General features: G+C 34.8%; 1 protein-coding gene across 2 annotated transcripts in view; it reads left to right on the top strand.

The window, feature by feature from the left end:
• The window catches only part of MDGA2 (MAM domain containing glycosylphosphatidylinositol anchor 2), an 826,249-nt gene that overhangs the window by 710,781 nt on the left and 100,203 nt on the right, over positions 1 to 15,265 (top strand). For both annotated transcript variants that reach the window (XM_030854879.2, XM_060294784.1), the window contains one exon: positions 2,658 to 2,927. In XM_030854879.2, coding sequence (XP_030710739.1) covers positions 2,658 to 2,927 — 270 coding nt within the window. The remainder of the gene's footprint in view (positions 1 to 2,657; positions 2,928 to 15,265) is intronic.

Here is a 15,265-nt window from a genome sequence, read left to right as displayed (position 1 = left end):
CTAGTAGCAGGAAAAGGGTTAGAATAATGATGTAATCCATTAATACAAAGAAAACAAGGAAAGAAAGATCACAAAACAAACAGAAAGAATAAAATAACAGGAAACACTTGTACCCAAATATATCAGTATATTAAACTGAAATGATTAAAGTGCTAAGTACTCTGGGTAGAAGAAAAAGATTGTTTGACTTTTTTGAAAAAATAGAATATAACAATGTGCTGTTTAAAAGAGGTGCTAGTAAAATATAAGGTTACTGAAAGTATAAAAGGATGGAAAAGACATAACATGTAAATATTAACTAAATGAAAGCCGAGGTAACTATATTAATATGAGACAAAATAGAGTTTTAAATATTAAAACATTAATAGAGATAAAGGAGATAACTCACAAAGATAAAAGTTTCAAATCATCAATAACATAAAGGCGATTTAAATTTGTATGTAATGAATAGCATTGCCTCAAGTTATGTAGAGCAAAAAGGAGACAGGACTACAAGAAGAAAATTTTTAAAAGCTACTACCCTTTTAGAAGAGTTCAACACTTTCTTGTACGTTAATCCAAGTAGAATAAATGGGGCAAAAAAAAAAAAAAAACCCTAACAACTATATAAATGATATGGACAACACAGTTATCAGACTTAACCCAATAGATCCACATCACATCCCCAAACTACAGACTACTCCTTTGAAAGCACAAACAGGATAAAAATCGATCATATTCTGGGAGATAAAACAAGTTTTAACAAATTTCAGTTGATTTAATATATATGAATTGTTTTCTCTGAATATGATTCAGTTAAGCACAAAATCAGAACAAAGAAAAAATAAAACATAACCATATGTTTGGAAATAAAGAAGTACTTGGGTGCACAAATTCAACATGTCCACCAAACTCCAAACTACCCCTCCTTTCTTCCCTGTCTTCATCATTCATCCCCCTCTTGTCTAAGGCATCATTTATGGTCCCATGACATTGCCTTAGTTCAGGCCTTCTCTTTGAGTTTCTTCTCTTTGAGGTTCATGCTCCTCCTATCTGCCACAGTATGCCTTCTAAAAGATTGGTTTAATCATATAAAGGCTTTATTTAAAAATTTTTTAAAGACCCTCAGTACCAACAGGATAAAATTCAAACTCCATAACATGACATTCAAGGATCCTTGATAGAGCCTCTGCTTTTCTTTTCATCTTTATTTCTTCCCAAGCCTTCGTGCACCTTTTATGCATCAGTTATGCTATTCACTTATACTTCCCTAAACACCCTGTTCTCCCTGTCTCCTCCTTACCTTTGCACCTACTTACCCCTCTACCTGGGATGTCCTCTCTTACTATTCACCCACCTGACCATTTCCTATATATCCTGGGAGATACAATTCAAGTATCACATTCCTTGCCTGGTCAATCCTCATAGTGTTATTCACTTCTTCACTTTCTACCCTAGAATTGTTTTTTGTACTTCAGTTTTTTAAATTAGCTATTTAAATGTCTGTCTATTGCGTTAGAGCATAAACTACATGCTGATAGGATTTTTTTCTTGTTCATTTCTTTTTCTATTCTTAGCACTTATATAAGGAGGGCTCAAAAATTGAATTTATGAATAAAATTAAAATTCTTACGGTAGCTTAAACATATTTGTGGAAAGAAGCAAGAAGGGTCAGTCAATATGTTGGCTATGAGAAAGGAGAGCAATATTATAAAAAGTAGATGGAATGACATGTAAAGAATATCAGATGGCACGTTTGGTGTGGTAGTCCTAAAACCTTTTAGCATCCTGAAGGAAGGGCTTCCAGGTGGAGTTGTACAGCTTTTATACTGCACAACTCAAGAGGGTGCCATACATGAACCATGTCATTAGAGCCCAGGAAATAATTGTTATTTATTATGACAGTTGGGAGTCATCATTAAGAAAAGACCTATATTTTGCATACCCTAATGAGAGAAATGTGTAACACCTTTTGGAAATCTTCCCATCAAAAACAAAAAGATTAGGTACCTAATGTAGCAAGTTTTGATTGTATGGGGGAAAAAACTCACAATTAAGCCAAATAAATGAGCCATTGCAGTGGGTTGAAATCCATATCCACCTGTGGTATAATTTGCAAAGTTTGTTTAAGGTTTACGCATGAATATTATGACTTGCAGTCAAATTCTTTCTGACTGAATAATTTAGAAAATAAATTTATATACTTGTGTTACCCATTTTATTAAATAATTGGTATCCAGAAGCCCAAGGACTGAGCCTCATATGGGATAATTAGAATTCACTGACTTGAACCAATGGCTTCGTCTGCTTCAGAATTTCATGCTAGTGTGGATACTCTGCTTTTATACCCAGAACATCATTTGCTTGCTAACAGTATAAACCAAACATACTTACGACATTTTTTTCTGGGAAGCAACTAGAAAGAAAAAATAAACTCTGCTTAGTTTCACCTGCAAATGCTTTTTTAAAGCAATGAGTCTTATTCATTGCCCACACTCGGGAATCACGTTTCCCTACCCAAGCTGAAATTCCCAGGTCTAAATATGTTCTCCACCCACCTCTTAATATTCCTTCCCTGTTGCTAGATGTATTCTTGAAAATAGCTTCTCACAGTAAGAGTAGCCCCTGGCTTATTGCAAACCACATATTTTATCTGTTTTAATATCTCTTTTCTACAGATCCTCCTGCTGTGGAACCAGCATTTCTGGAAATCCGGCAAGGACAAGACCGCAGTGTCACTATGAGCTGCAGGGTCCTGAGAGCCTATCCAATACGGGTGCTGACCTATGAGTGGCGCTTGGGAAACAAATTATTACGGATGGGTCAATTTGACTCTCAAGAATACACAGAGTACCCAGTGAAGAGTCTTTCCAACGAAAACTATGGGGTTTATAATTGTAGCATCATAAATGAAGCTGGAGCAGGGAGATGCAGCTTTCTTGTTACAGGTAAGATGCTGAATATTTTGCATTTTTTTTTTTTTTTTTTTTTTTAGATCTTGGGAGTTTAGGCTTATGTCAATATAAGAATGAAAGCATTTTGCAGATCCATGGAGCATACCATGAACAGCTTGACTGTTCATATTTAGAGCTTCTACTCATTTATTTTCAAGGAAAGTCTATTTTAGTAGTTAAGATAGTTAATGTGCCTATAAAATTAGAAGTTTATGTGAATTCAAATAGAGTTGGTGATGAGGTTGGTTATGTTGAGTGTTTCAGTAATAAAGTGACAAACCTTAACTAGCTTTATTTAGATCAAATTGCAAATATTAATACATGTTTTCTTTTCAAGTTTAAAATCCCTTGCAATCCAATACCTGTTCTGGTTTTAATAGTAGAGAGTGATTTCTTTCTTTTTCTTGTTTATTTATTTATTACCTCTTAATGTATGGTGAATCTTCATTTTGTCCCTGGCTTACCATAGGACCACAGATATTCAAAGGGAAATCAATATAGTTGTATCTGGTATATAATGAATTAGAGAGAATTATCATTTTTGGTATCATTATCTTTTAATGTATTTAAGGAAATATTAAATCTGTATTAAATTATACATGTTTATTTAAATTATTTTGGTAATCTAAAGTAAATCTGTGTAATTTTTGAGCTAGGGTTTAGGCATACATTAAAAGGATATACTCCTTTTCATTATTATTTTGTTCTAGATAAAATTAGTTGAAACGGTTATAGTGTTTATGCTACTAAAAGAAGAAACTGGACATTGTATGTTATCTGGAAAGCAATCATAAAAATCATGATTAAAATGTTTCAGAATTAATTAAATCTTGTTCATTGGTAATATAAATTCTTATTAATAAGTTCCTACTCATAAGAGAGCTCTCTAATATGGGTTGCCTTGAGACATTTTTGCTTCCTGAAATGGGATATTAGGTGGATAAAATACAATTGACTAACCAAAGAATATGAAGACATCCTCTCTGCTGGATCTTGCCACTTCTTGGTTTTGCAATCCCTTTTATTAACATTCAGTTGAACTTAAGGTTTTTCTACTTTGATACTTAAAATAAACTATTAAAATGAAATAAAAAATCCCTAGGACAATTACTTACATGGTGATTTAATTTTTCTTCCTAGGAATATTTACAAGGGTAAGAGAATGTACTCTATTACTCTATGGGGTAATTTAAATGGCATAATATACTTTCATTCCTTATTTATATGTTATTATCCCAAGCAATAAGAATCCTTCAAAGGCAATTGTTTTTCACATATTGGTACAAATGGAGCACTTTACTTTCTTTCATTAACCCTCCAAAATAAAAATACTCCATAAAATTAACTAAACCCCTTTCTTCAATCTTTTTGGCTTTATACACATTCTGATTTTCTCTGGTGACACTGTTTTCTAACTTTGACTGGTTTAGACCATGCTGCCTCTGCAAGATTTTCATTTGTTCTCTATTATATGATCCAAATCCTATTTTTTGAACTAGAAGACAAGCTGAGACCAGAATAAACACTAGCTCCATTCTCCCATTCCAGATCCATGGGGTGCAGTAAGTAGATTTCAGTAGTTGCAGGAAGGAATAACCCTGTTGTGGTTGCCCCATAGGGGGAGAGGAAACAGCCCCGTGCATTAATTTGTTTCCAGTGTGCATTTTTCGATCTCCAGGTCAACCTCATTGTTTCAAGATCTCCACATAAAATCTAATAAAGTTTTGGGGTTTTTTTTGCGGTACGCGGGCCTCTCACTGTTGTGACCTCTCCCGTAGTGGAGCACAGGCTCTGGACGCGCAGGCCCAGCGGCCATGACTCACGGGCCCAGCCGCTCCGCGACCAGTGGGATCCTCCCGGACGGGGGCACGAACCCGTGTCCCCTGCATCGGCAGGCGGATTCTCAACCACTGCGCCACCAGGGAAGCCCCTAATAAAGTTTTGAAGAAGAGAAAAAGAAATGGTTGAATTCCAAATACAGTATAATTCAGGAAAATATATAAGGAAATCAATGATTCCATAGAATCAGACATCTGGAAGAAGCTTTGAAAGGCTATTTACTTTTCTACTAAAACATACCAGAATTAGTAGTAATCCTTATCAATTTCCCATAATTCAAAACTCTTTGAAGCTATGCAGAAGAGAACTAGAGAATATAATATATGCAAGGATTCATATATTTATTATGCATATGTTCTTTACCCACAAAGCAGATCTTTGAAGACAATTCTTTTCCCTTGAGGCCCAAATTAACTAAGAAACATTTAAATTTTCAAAGTTATAACTATTGTACCAAATTTAAGAATTTAAACTCTTCCACTTGCTTGTCCTAAATGTCCTGAAAGTGGACTTGATCTGACTGCACATCAAAACGTACAGAATTGAACTAAAAGGCAATGGCAGCCCTCAAGTCTATATGTATTCTAGCTCCCAGGAAAGCTCAAAAGTTCGGACGTGTTTTCTTCATTTATATCATGAGTATGCAATGTGTGTGGGTGTTTGGAGGTAGGAGAGTGGGGTTGTGTTTACCAAGAAGTCAGAGGGGCTGTGAGACTATTTTCCTGAAAAGGAAAAGAAGATAGTAAGCAAAGGTATTTTGGGAAGAGTGACCAACCTAGCTTGTTGTGCACTGTCCATATTAGAGAATATTAGCTATAATACTACAAAATACTGTGTATTTTCATTTATTTTATTTACTAGTATTGTTATAGTGAAATTAAGCCTAGTTTTTTTGTGTTTTAAGCCTTTGTGAACTATGGCAGAAACCTGAACACCATTTATCATATTTTTCTGTGGGAGAATTTTTACAAGTTCTATAAATAAATGTGACATATTAATTTATTATAATAAGTCCACTTGTAAATGTGCAATTCCAAGTATATATGTATAAATACATAGACATAAGTATTTCTATATTAATAAATAGTTTTGTACTGTTTAGCAGATCACTCAACTGGGCATGGATTTCACTTTATCACAGGTTTAAATGCTCCAAATTAACATTTGGAAAAAATGTTTTTAAAGACTTCAAAACATCTAGGCACATTCATTACATTACAGATATGAGTGAATAACATGCTAGGTTAGATCCTAGCACACAGCTTGATCCAGAAAAGAAAACCAGTAAATCTGGGATGATGGACTAGATAGAGGGATGGCCAAGAGTGAATGATTAAATGGAAGTAATCTTACTGAAAATTATTTTTTAATGGGAAAAGAATGAGGGTGAAAGAGTAGTTCAAGTTGAAAATATGTAGTGGGCTGAATAGTATCCTCCAAGAAGGTAAATCCATGTCCTAATCCCCAAACCCTGTGAATATCACTCTATGTGGCAATACATGATTAAGTTAAGGATTTTGAGAGAAGGAGCTTATCCTGGATCATGTAAGGTTAGTGAAAGATTTAATGTCCTTATGGTTGCATGATAGAGGGCCCTAGCATTTTGCTGGTTTTGGGCTGAAGGCCACTCTCATGTCTTAGAATATTTCTGCAGGTCCTAGAGATCACCTGTAATTCCTTGTCATATGTGCTTTTCCAACGTGGCTGCGTAATTCATCAAGCCATGAGGAAGAGTCTCTAGCTCTAGTCTGTTAAGATGGAATCTTATATAACATAACCTAATTACTGAAGGAACATCTCATCACAGTTTTTTCCCACCCTCCATGGGAGAGAATTATACACAAAGACATTAATAACAGAGGTTGAAATCACTGGAGTCACCTTAGGTTCAGTCTGCCACATGTATCAACATTACCTACTGCTAGGAGTACTTTTAAATACAACCTACATATGAAACTGTTTTATCTATGGCAGTAGTTAAAGAAATTCCTCATAGTTTAATCCCTTTCAATAAACATGGCAAATAGGGTTTTACAAACAAAAATTTGCCTGTGACTGTTGCTTTCACCTCTAATTTGGAAGTATTTGTACTGGGATTGTGCATCCTCTACTTTTCTTTTGATATATTACAACATTCAGATTGACATTTTGGAACTACTCTTTTCTCCATATTCAGCACCAGCAGATCAGACACATAACCAAAATTAGACAGATCCTAGAGAACAAATTAAGCAAGAGTGAGACATTTTTATGAAAGGGAGTACATGCTATCACTCAATGAATGTAAAGAAATTGAGGATGACTGAGAACTGTGATATACTTAAGACAGGCTGTTGGATTACTCTAACATTACTTAGTTCTAAAGAATGAAAAGGATGAAATAACAACCAAGTCAAATTTGACTCCAAATCACAACGTTTTATTCTTGTTTTCTAAAGTCAGATTGAGTTATGTAGTAACCAGATAGAAAATGTATTTTATTCTCTGGTAATGCATACGTTTGTGCTATTCAGCTGGTTACTTGTTTGTTATGAATGTCTAAACATGAACAGCATAACATTGTAGAAAAATCATTAGAACTATCAGAAGTAAGAGCAAATGAACTAATGGAAAAATATCTAATAAAATTCCCTGTGATAGGGCTTCCCTGGTGGCACAGTGGTTGGGAGTCCGCCTGCCGATGCAGGGGACACGGGTTCGTGCCCCAGTCTGGGAAGATCCCACATGCCGTGGAGTGGCTAGGCCCGTGAGCCATGGCCTCTGAGCCTGCGCATCCGGATCCTGTGCTCCGCAACGTGAGAGGCCACAACAGTGAGAGGCCTGCGTACCGCAAAAAAAAAAATTCCCTGTGATAACTCTAAAAGGCAAAAAATTTCAACGTCAAATATTTTTCAGAGCCAAAATTCTGTTACATTTATTAGAATTTTACTTATGATGATAACAGGTAGACTAATGGATCCCAGTGTTTCAGCCAGCATTATGAATTACAGTTATGTTAAAACTATAGAGCAGAAAATGCATTATATGTCCTAAGAACTCTTGATGTATTCTATGGTGTACGAAGTGATTCCACTTGTATTCTTTTCATTCAAACAATTCTGCTATGTGTGTAAAAGAAGCAATATCACCCTTGTATGAAAGGTAAGCTAATAGAGGCTAAGGAAACCAAAAGTAAAATGTGTATCTTCTGACTGTAAATTGAAGCTCTTTTTGACACACCTCAGTAACTCTTTTTTTTTTTTTTTTTTTGCGGTATGCGGGCCTCTCACTGTTGTGGCCTCTCCCGTTGCGGAGCACAGGCTCCGGACGCACAAGCTCAGCGGCCATGGCTCACGGGCCCAGCCGCTCCGTGGCATGTGGGATCTTCCCGGACCGGGGCACGAACCCGTGTCCCCTGCATCGGCAGGCGGACTCTCAACCACTGCGCCACCAGGGAAGCCCTCAGTAACTCTTTTATTAGTGGTTCTAAAGGAATTTTTGGATAATTAAGCTAGATAAAATGTAGATGAATCCATGCTGAACCTAAAAAAGTAGAAATAAAAATGTAAATATTAATTAAGGAAATAATACTATCACTTAGCAAAACTTTTACCAAAATATTTACTTTAATATTGAATCTAATTTATGCAATATTTTAGAGATGGAACAGAAAGGGCTGATTAGAGGAAGGCTTATAGGAGTTCGTGTTGATTCCATCCTAGTCCTTACCTGAAGATTGGGATGCATAGATAAGGTGAAACTGTTGAGGCTTAGCACACTCTTCTATATCAGGTTCAGAGCAGAAAAGTGACAGTAGAGTTCAAGCAGTGATGGAGAAAGCTAGAATTTTCAACTTAGCAAAGTAGGATATACCTTCTTAAAATTCCGAACATCCTGCTGAGATATCAGAATGATTAAGCCTTAGGAGTCAGGGCCTTGCTTGGAAATAAAGACTTACTCTAGATTCTCCCAAACAAAGGCTAACACCAAGCCCCGATAAGATTCATGGAGAGGTAGAATTTGGAAGTAGAGTTCCACCAATTTGTAAGAGCAAGTCTCTATGTTCTCCATACATCTCACCCTGATAAAATGTAAAAAGGCAGAATACAAAAATTTGAAGTGATTAGCAGGTAGCTGAATTACCTACTAGAATAAACATCGACACTCTTTAGAGGAAGAGAGCATAGTCCAGTTATCTATAATATATTATATAATATGTATTACACATTACAATGTAATAATGTAGTGATAATTACTAACAATGCTCAATAAATAATAAAAATTACCTGACATGCAAGGAAAATAGGAAAGTGTTACCCTTAGTCAAGAATAACAGTGGTCATGGGACTTCCCTGATGGTGCAGTGGTTAAGAATCCTCCTGCCAATGCAGGGGACATGGGTTCAAGCCCTGGTCTGGGAAGATCCCATGTGCTGCAGAGCAGCTAAGCCCATGCGCCACAACTACTGAGCATGCGCTCTAGAGCCCGAGAGCCACAATTACTGAGCTCGTGTTCCACAACTACTGAAGCCCATAAGCCTAGAGCCCATGTTCCGCAACAAGAGAAGCCACTGAAATGAGAAGCCCATGCACTGCAACGAAGAGTAGCCCCTGCTCACTGCAACTAGAGAAAGCCCATGTGCAGCAAAAATTACCTAATGCAGGCAAAAATAAATAATATAAATTAAAAAAATAAACTTAAAAAAAGAGAGAGTAACAGTGGTCTTTTAGAAACTAACCCTGAGATGGCCCAGATGTTGGATATAGCACAACCTAGCTATTATAATAATTTCAAAGTATTAAAGGAAAATATGTTCAAAGATTTAAAGATAAATGCAGTATTTATGAGCAAATGCATAAGAAATTTCAGCAGCGGGAAAAAATCCTTTAAAAAATAACCAAATGCAAACAACTATAACTAAAACGGTATAATAACTGGAATGAAAAAATTACCTAAATGGAATGAACAACATATTGGAAAAGGTAGAGGGTCAGTGAAATTGAAGACAAATTGAAAGAGCTGAGACAATCTGCTAGATAGAAAAAAGATTGAAGACTAAAGAAAAGAGACCTAAGGACCTGGAGGATAATGAAAAATGGCCTAAAATAATTGCAATTGAATTTCCAGACGTTCTAGAAAAGAATGAGAATGGGACAAAAAAGAAAAAAAAAAGTTTTTCAAACCCACAGATCCAATCATATCATGGAACACAAACCAAGAAAAAATACAAATAAAACCACACCTAGGCACATCATAATCCAATTGCAGAAAACCAAAGACAGAAAGTTTTCAAAGCAGCCAGAATAAAAATGATATTGTGATGATATGCATGACAGTTACCTTCTCATTAGAAGCAATGTGAGCTAGAAGACAATGACACATCTTTAAATCTTTAAACGTCTTTAAAATACTGTCAGTTAATAATTTTATTTCCAGTGAAAATGTGCTTTAAAATAGGGTCAAACAAATATATTTTTCTGGAAAATGAAAGCTGGAGAATTAGTAGTCAGTAAAACTGTACTACAAAATATGCCAAAACATATTCTTCATATTAAAGGGAAAAGTTTTCAGTGGAAACCAGGATCTACATAAAGAAATAATCTTTTCTCCTATGTTTTCTTCTGTGAGTTTTATGTTTTCAGATCTTATATTCAAATCTTTAACCCATTATGAGTTAAATTTTGTGTATGGTAAAAGACACGTGTCGAATTTCATTGTCTTAAATGTGGATATCTAGTTTTTTCAACATCATTTTTTAAAGAGACTATCTTTTCTCTGTTGTATATTCTCGGTACCTTTGAAGAAGATCAGTTGACCATATATGAGTGAGTTTATTTCTGGGCTCTTAACATACACACCTACACACCCACACATGAACACAAGGAAACTTTTGGAGGTGATGGTTATATTTATTACCTAGATTGTGGTGATAGTAACAGGAGGTATACGTATGTCTAAATTTACCAAATTGTATTATATTAATTATATTCACTTTTTTTGTATACCAATTATACCTCAATAAACATGGGGAAAAAATGGAATGAAGATGATCAGATCCAGTAAATAGGTGGGTAAAGATAAATTTTTTTATAATTTCCCTAATAAACAGCTGTGCAAACAATGGTCAGCAAATTACAGCTTGGGCACCAACCAACAGTTTTTATAGATAAAGGTTAATTGCAACATAGCTTTCTTCACTTGCTTATGTATTGTCTATGGCTCCATTCATGCTACAACAGGAGAGGTGAGTAGTTGTAACAGCAACCATATGGCTCATAAACCTAAAATATTGAGTTGGCCCAAAAGTTCATTCAGATTTTTCCATAAGATGTTACTGAAAAACCCAAACGAACTTTTGGGCCAACGCAATATTTACATCTAGCCCTTTGAGGAAAAGTCTCTCAATCCTTGGTTTGAAGCAAAAATAATAACATTATAAGTTAGGGTTTATAACATATCACGAACCAAAATGTTACAGCAATAACACAAATGATGGGATTAATTTGAGTTGTATTTTTCTAAATTTATAACATTTGTGAAGTAGGAACTGAGAAGCAAATAGGGACCTCAGAGAAGCATGAAATGTGAAGTGTGATATATTAAGTGATACAATATTGACTCTAAATAGAATAAGTTAAAGTTGCATAGTTTTTGCCATACAGAAACTTCTAAAAAGTTTTTTTAAAAAGTGGTGCATTGCTGCAGTGAACATTGTGGTACATGACTCTTTTTGAATTATGGTTTTCTCAGGGTATATGCCCAGTAGTGGGATTGCTGGGTCATATGGTAGCTCTATTTTTAGTTTTTTAAGGAACCTCCATACTGTTCTCCATAGTGGCTGTATCAATTTACATTCCCACCAACGTGCAAGAGGGTTCCCTCTTCTCCACACCCTCTCCAGCATTTATTGTTTGTGGATTTTTGGATGATGGCAGCACTATTTACAATCGCCAGGACATGGAAACAACCTAAGTGTCCATTGACAGATGAATGGATAAAGAAGATGTGGCACATATATACAATGGAATATTACTCAGCCATAAAAAGAAACAAAATTGAGTTATTTGTAGTGAGGTGGATGGACCTAGAGTCTGTCATACACAGTGAAGTAAGTCAGAAAGAGAAAAACAAATACCGTATCCTAACACATGTATATGGAATCTAAAAAAAAAAAAAAAACTGGTTATGAAGAACCTAGGGGCAGGACGGGAATAATGACACAGACCTACTGGAGAATGGACTTGAGGACATGGGGAGAGGGAAAGGTAAGCTGGGACAAAGTGAGAGAGTGGCATGGACTTATATATACTACCAAATGTAAAATAGATAGCTAGTGGGAAGCAGCCACATAGCACAGGGAGATCAGCTCAGTGCTTTGTGACCGCCTAGAGGGGTGGGATATGGAGGGTGGGAGAGAGGAAGACACAAGAGGGAAGAGATCTGGGGATATCTATATTTGTATAGCTGATTCACTTTGTTATAAAGCAGAAACTAACACACCACTGTAAAGCAAGTATACTCCAATAAAGATGTTTAAATAAATATCAAAAAAAAAAGTGGTGCATTGAAGAAACTAAAATACATTTGAATTTACTCGAAATATCAGAGGAAAAGATAACAAGTGAAGACGATCTGGACCATACTACAAGCAAACTAAATTAATTGATATTTGTAGATTATCATACCCAAAGTTGTAAACTACATATTGTTACATGTGCACATGGAATACTCACCAAGATAATATGCTGATCAAACATTTTCCTTCTAAAATTGGGAGCAAAACAAAAATACCCACTCTCATTAGTCACAAATATTGTACTGCAGGTCCTTACCACTACAATAACACAAGGAAAGTAAATAACATGCATAAAAATCAGAAAGGAAGAAACAAAGTTATTTCTAGTCACAGATTATGTCGTTGTTTTTGAAGACAATGCTAAATTATCTATGAGAAAATATACTTGAATTAAGATAATTTAGCATAGCATAGGGTATGAAATTAGTATGTAAAATCAATCATATTTCTGTATAATAGCTACAAAAATTTGAAACTGAAGGGTAAAAAATACCATTTCCAGATCAAAGTGTAAATAAATTTAATAAAATATGCACAAGACGTACACTGAAAAATATTAAAAAATTGCTGAGGGATATGAACTGAAATAAATAGAGAAATATACCAAGTTCATATTTTGGAAGAATTAATATTGGTTTCATACTTATTGTCTCCGAATTGATCTACAGATTCACTGCAATCCCAACAAAATACCCAGCATGGTTGTTTTTGGTCTTGTTTCTATAGAAATTGAAGAGCTGACTCTAGATTTTATTTGGAAAGCTAAGGCTTAACAATAGCTAGACCTATGTGCAAGGGGAAAAAGAACAAAGTTGGAGGACTCACACTACCCTGTTCCAAGTCTTACTGTAAAGTCACAGTAATCAAGATAGTGTGGTTTTTGTATAAATATAAACACATGGTTCATTGAAACAGGATAAAAGATCCAGGAATAGACCTCTAAGGTCACAGAGATGATACACATATGGTCAAATGAGTTTTTCAAAGTCACCAGCATAATCCATTAAGAAATGATAGTCTTCTGAATAAATTGTGCTAGAACAACTGGATATTCATATTAAAAAAATAAACCTTAAATAATACCTCACATTACGCACAAGATTAATTTAAAATTGATTGTAGATGTAAATATAAAAAATTAAAACTGTAAAATTCTAGGAGAAAACTCAGGAGAAAATCTAGGCAAATTTGGAATAGAAAGTAAACCCCAAAAATCACCAGTCATTTAAAACTAATACAAATAATAATAATACAAGCATAATTAAAACTGCAGTCTTCCTGCTCCTCAAAAGACCTCATTAAAAAAGGAAAAAGCTTCCACATATAAGCAATATCATATGACATTTGTCTTTCTCTGTCTGACTTACTTCACTCAGTATGACAATCTCTAGGTCCATCCATGTTGCTGCAAATAGCATTATTTTGTCCTTTTGTATGGCTGAGTAATATTCTACTGTATATATGTACTACTGTGTAGCACAGGGAACTCTACTCAATACTCTTCAATGACCTACGTGGGAAAAGAATCTTAAACAGAGTGGATATATGTATGTGTATCACTGATTCACTTTGCTGTACACCTGAAACTAATACAACATTGTAAATCAACTATATTCCAATAAATTTTTTTTTAAAAAAATTATTGGTCTAAAGAAACAAAAAAAAAGGGAAAAAGGAGAAAGCAAGCCACAGGCTGAAAAAATAATTTGAAATACATGTTTGTGACAAAGTGTTTGTATCCAGAGTATATAATCCTTAAAATTCAATAATAAGACAAACGGTCCAAATAAAATTGGCAAGAGACTTGAATATACATTGCACAAAATAGCATACAATTGACCAGTATTTGTATTAAAACTGGTAGCCATCATTTGTTATCAGAGAAATGAAATTTAAAACACAACAAGTTAGAACTACACACACATTATAATGACAAAAGTTAAAAAGGCTGACAACAGCAAATGTAGGTGAGGATATATAGTCACTGAAATTATCACACATTCTTGCTGGGAGTGTAGAATGGGATTTCTGTTTTGAAAATGGCTTGTAAGTCTCTCAAAAACTTAAATATTTATTTACCAAGTGATCCAGCAATTCCACTCCTAGATGATTATTCAACAGAAATGAAAATGTGTATGTCTATACAGAGATTTATACACAAACTTTAATGGCAGCTTTATTTGTAATAGTGTCTGACTAGAAACAACCCAAATATTCATCAACAGGTGGCTGAATAAACAACTTGTGATCTAATCTACTCATGCAGTGGAATTTTACTCAGTCATAGAAGTGGAGAGAACTACTGATACAATACATGAATGGATGGATTTCAAAAACAATTATATTGAATAAACACAACTAGCCACAGAAAGTGCATACTTTATGATTCCATTTATATTAATTTCCTGAACATGCAAAGCTAATCTTTAGTAATAGAAATTATATTCTTTGGCTGGGGCTGAAGGTGGAGTTGATTGATTACAAAGGAGTAGCAGGTAACTTTCTGCAGTGATAGAAATCTCCTATATCTTGATTGGTGACTACATAGTAATATATATTTTTCTAGACGCAGTGAAATCTGCACTTAAAATGTGTTCATTTTATTGTATGTAAATTATACCTCAAGTATTATTGAAGAGTGGATGATATTTGCCAAATAAGATAGGGTTGGGAATAGGAGGTGTTTCATAATATGAATGGCATTGTTCGATTTACTATTGTCATGTATATACTTTTTCTAATCCATATTGTGTTAATTTTTTAAACATTTGGTTGTTCCTCGAGAATCGTTTTTTCCTTTTTCCTCCCCTAACCTCTAAATTACTTTCCTTTAGGAGGAGACAGTAAACTGGTTATCTTCACAGTAGTTCCCCTCCCCAAGATAACAACTTTGCCCAGCTGTATCTCTTACTTTAAGAGATAGTGACTGTTATATTAA

The sequence above is a fragment of the Globicephala melas genome, chromosome 2 (assembly GCF_963455315.2).
Source record: "Globicephala melas chromosome 2, mGloMel1.2, whole genome shotgun sequence".
NCBI classification, from domain to species: Eukaryota; Metazoa; Chordata; class Mammalia; order Artiodactyla; family Delphinidae; genus Globicephala; species Globicephala melas.
Note: the sequence above shows the minus strand (reverse complement) of the source record. Positions and strands in the feature narration are given on the sequence as shown.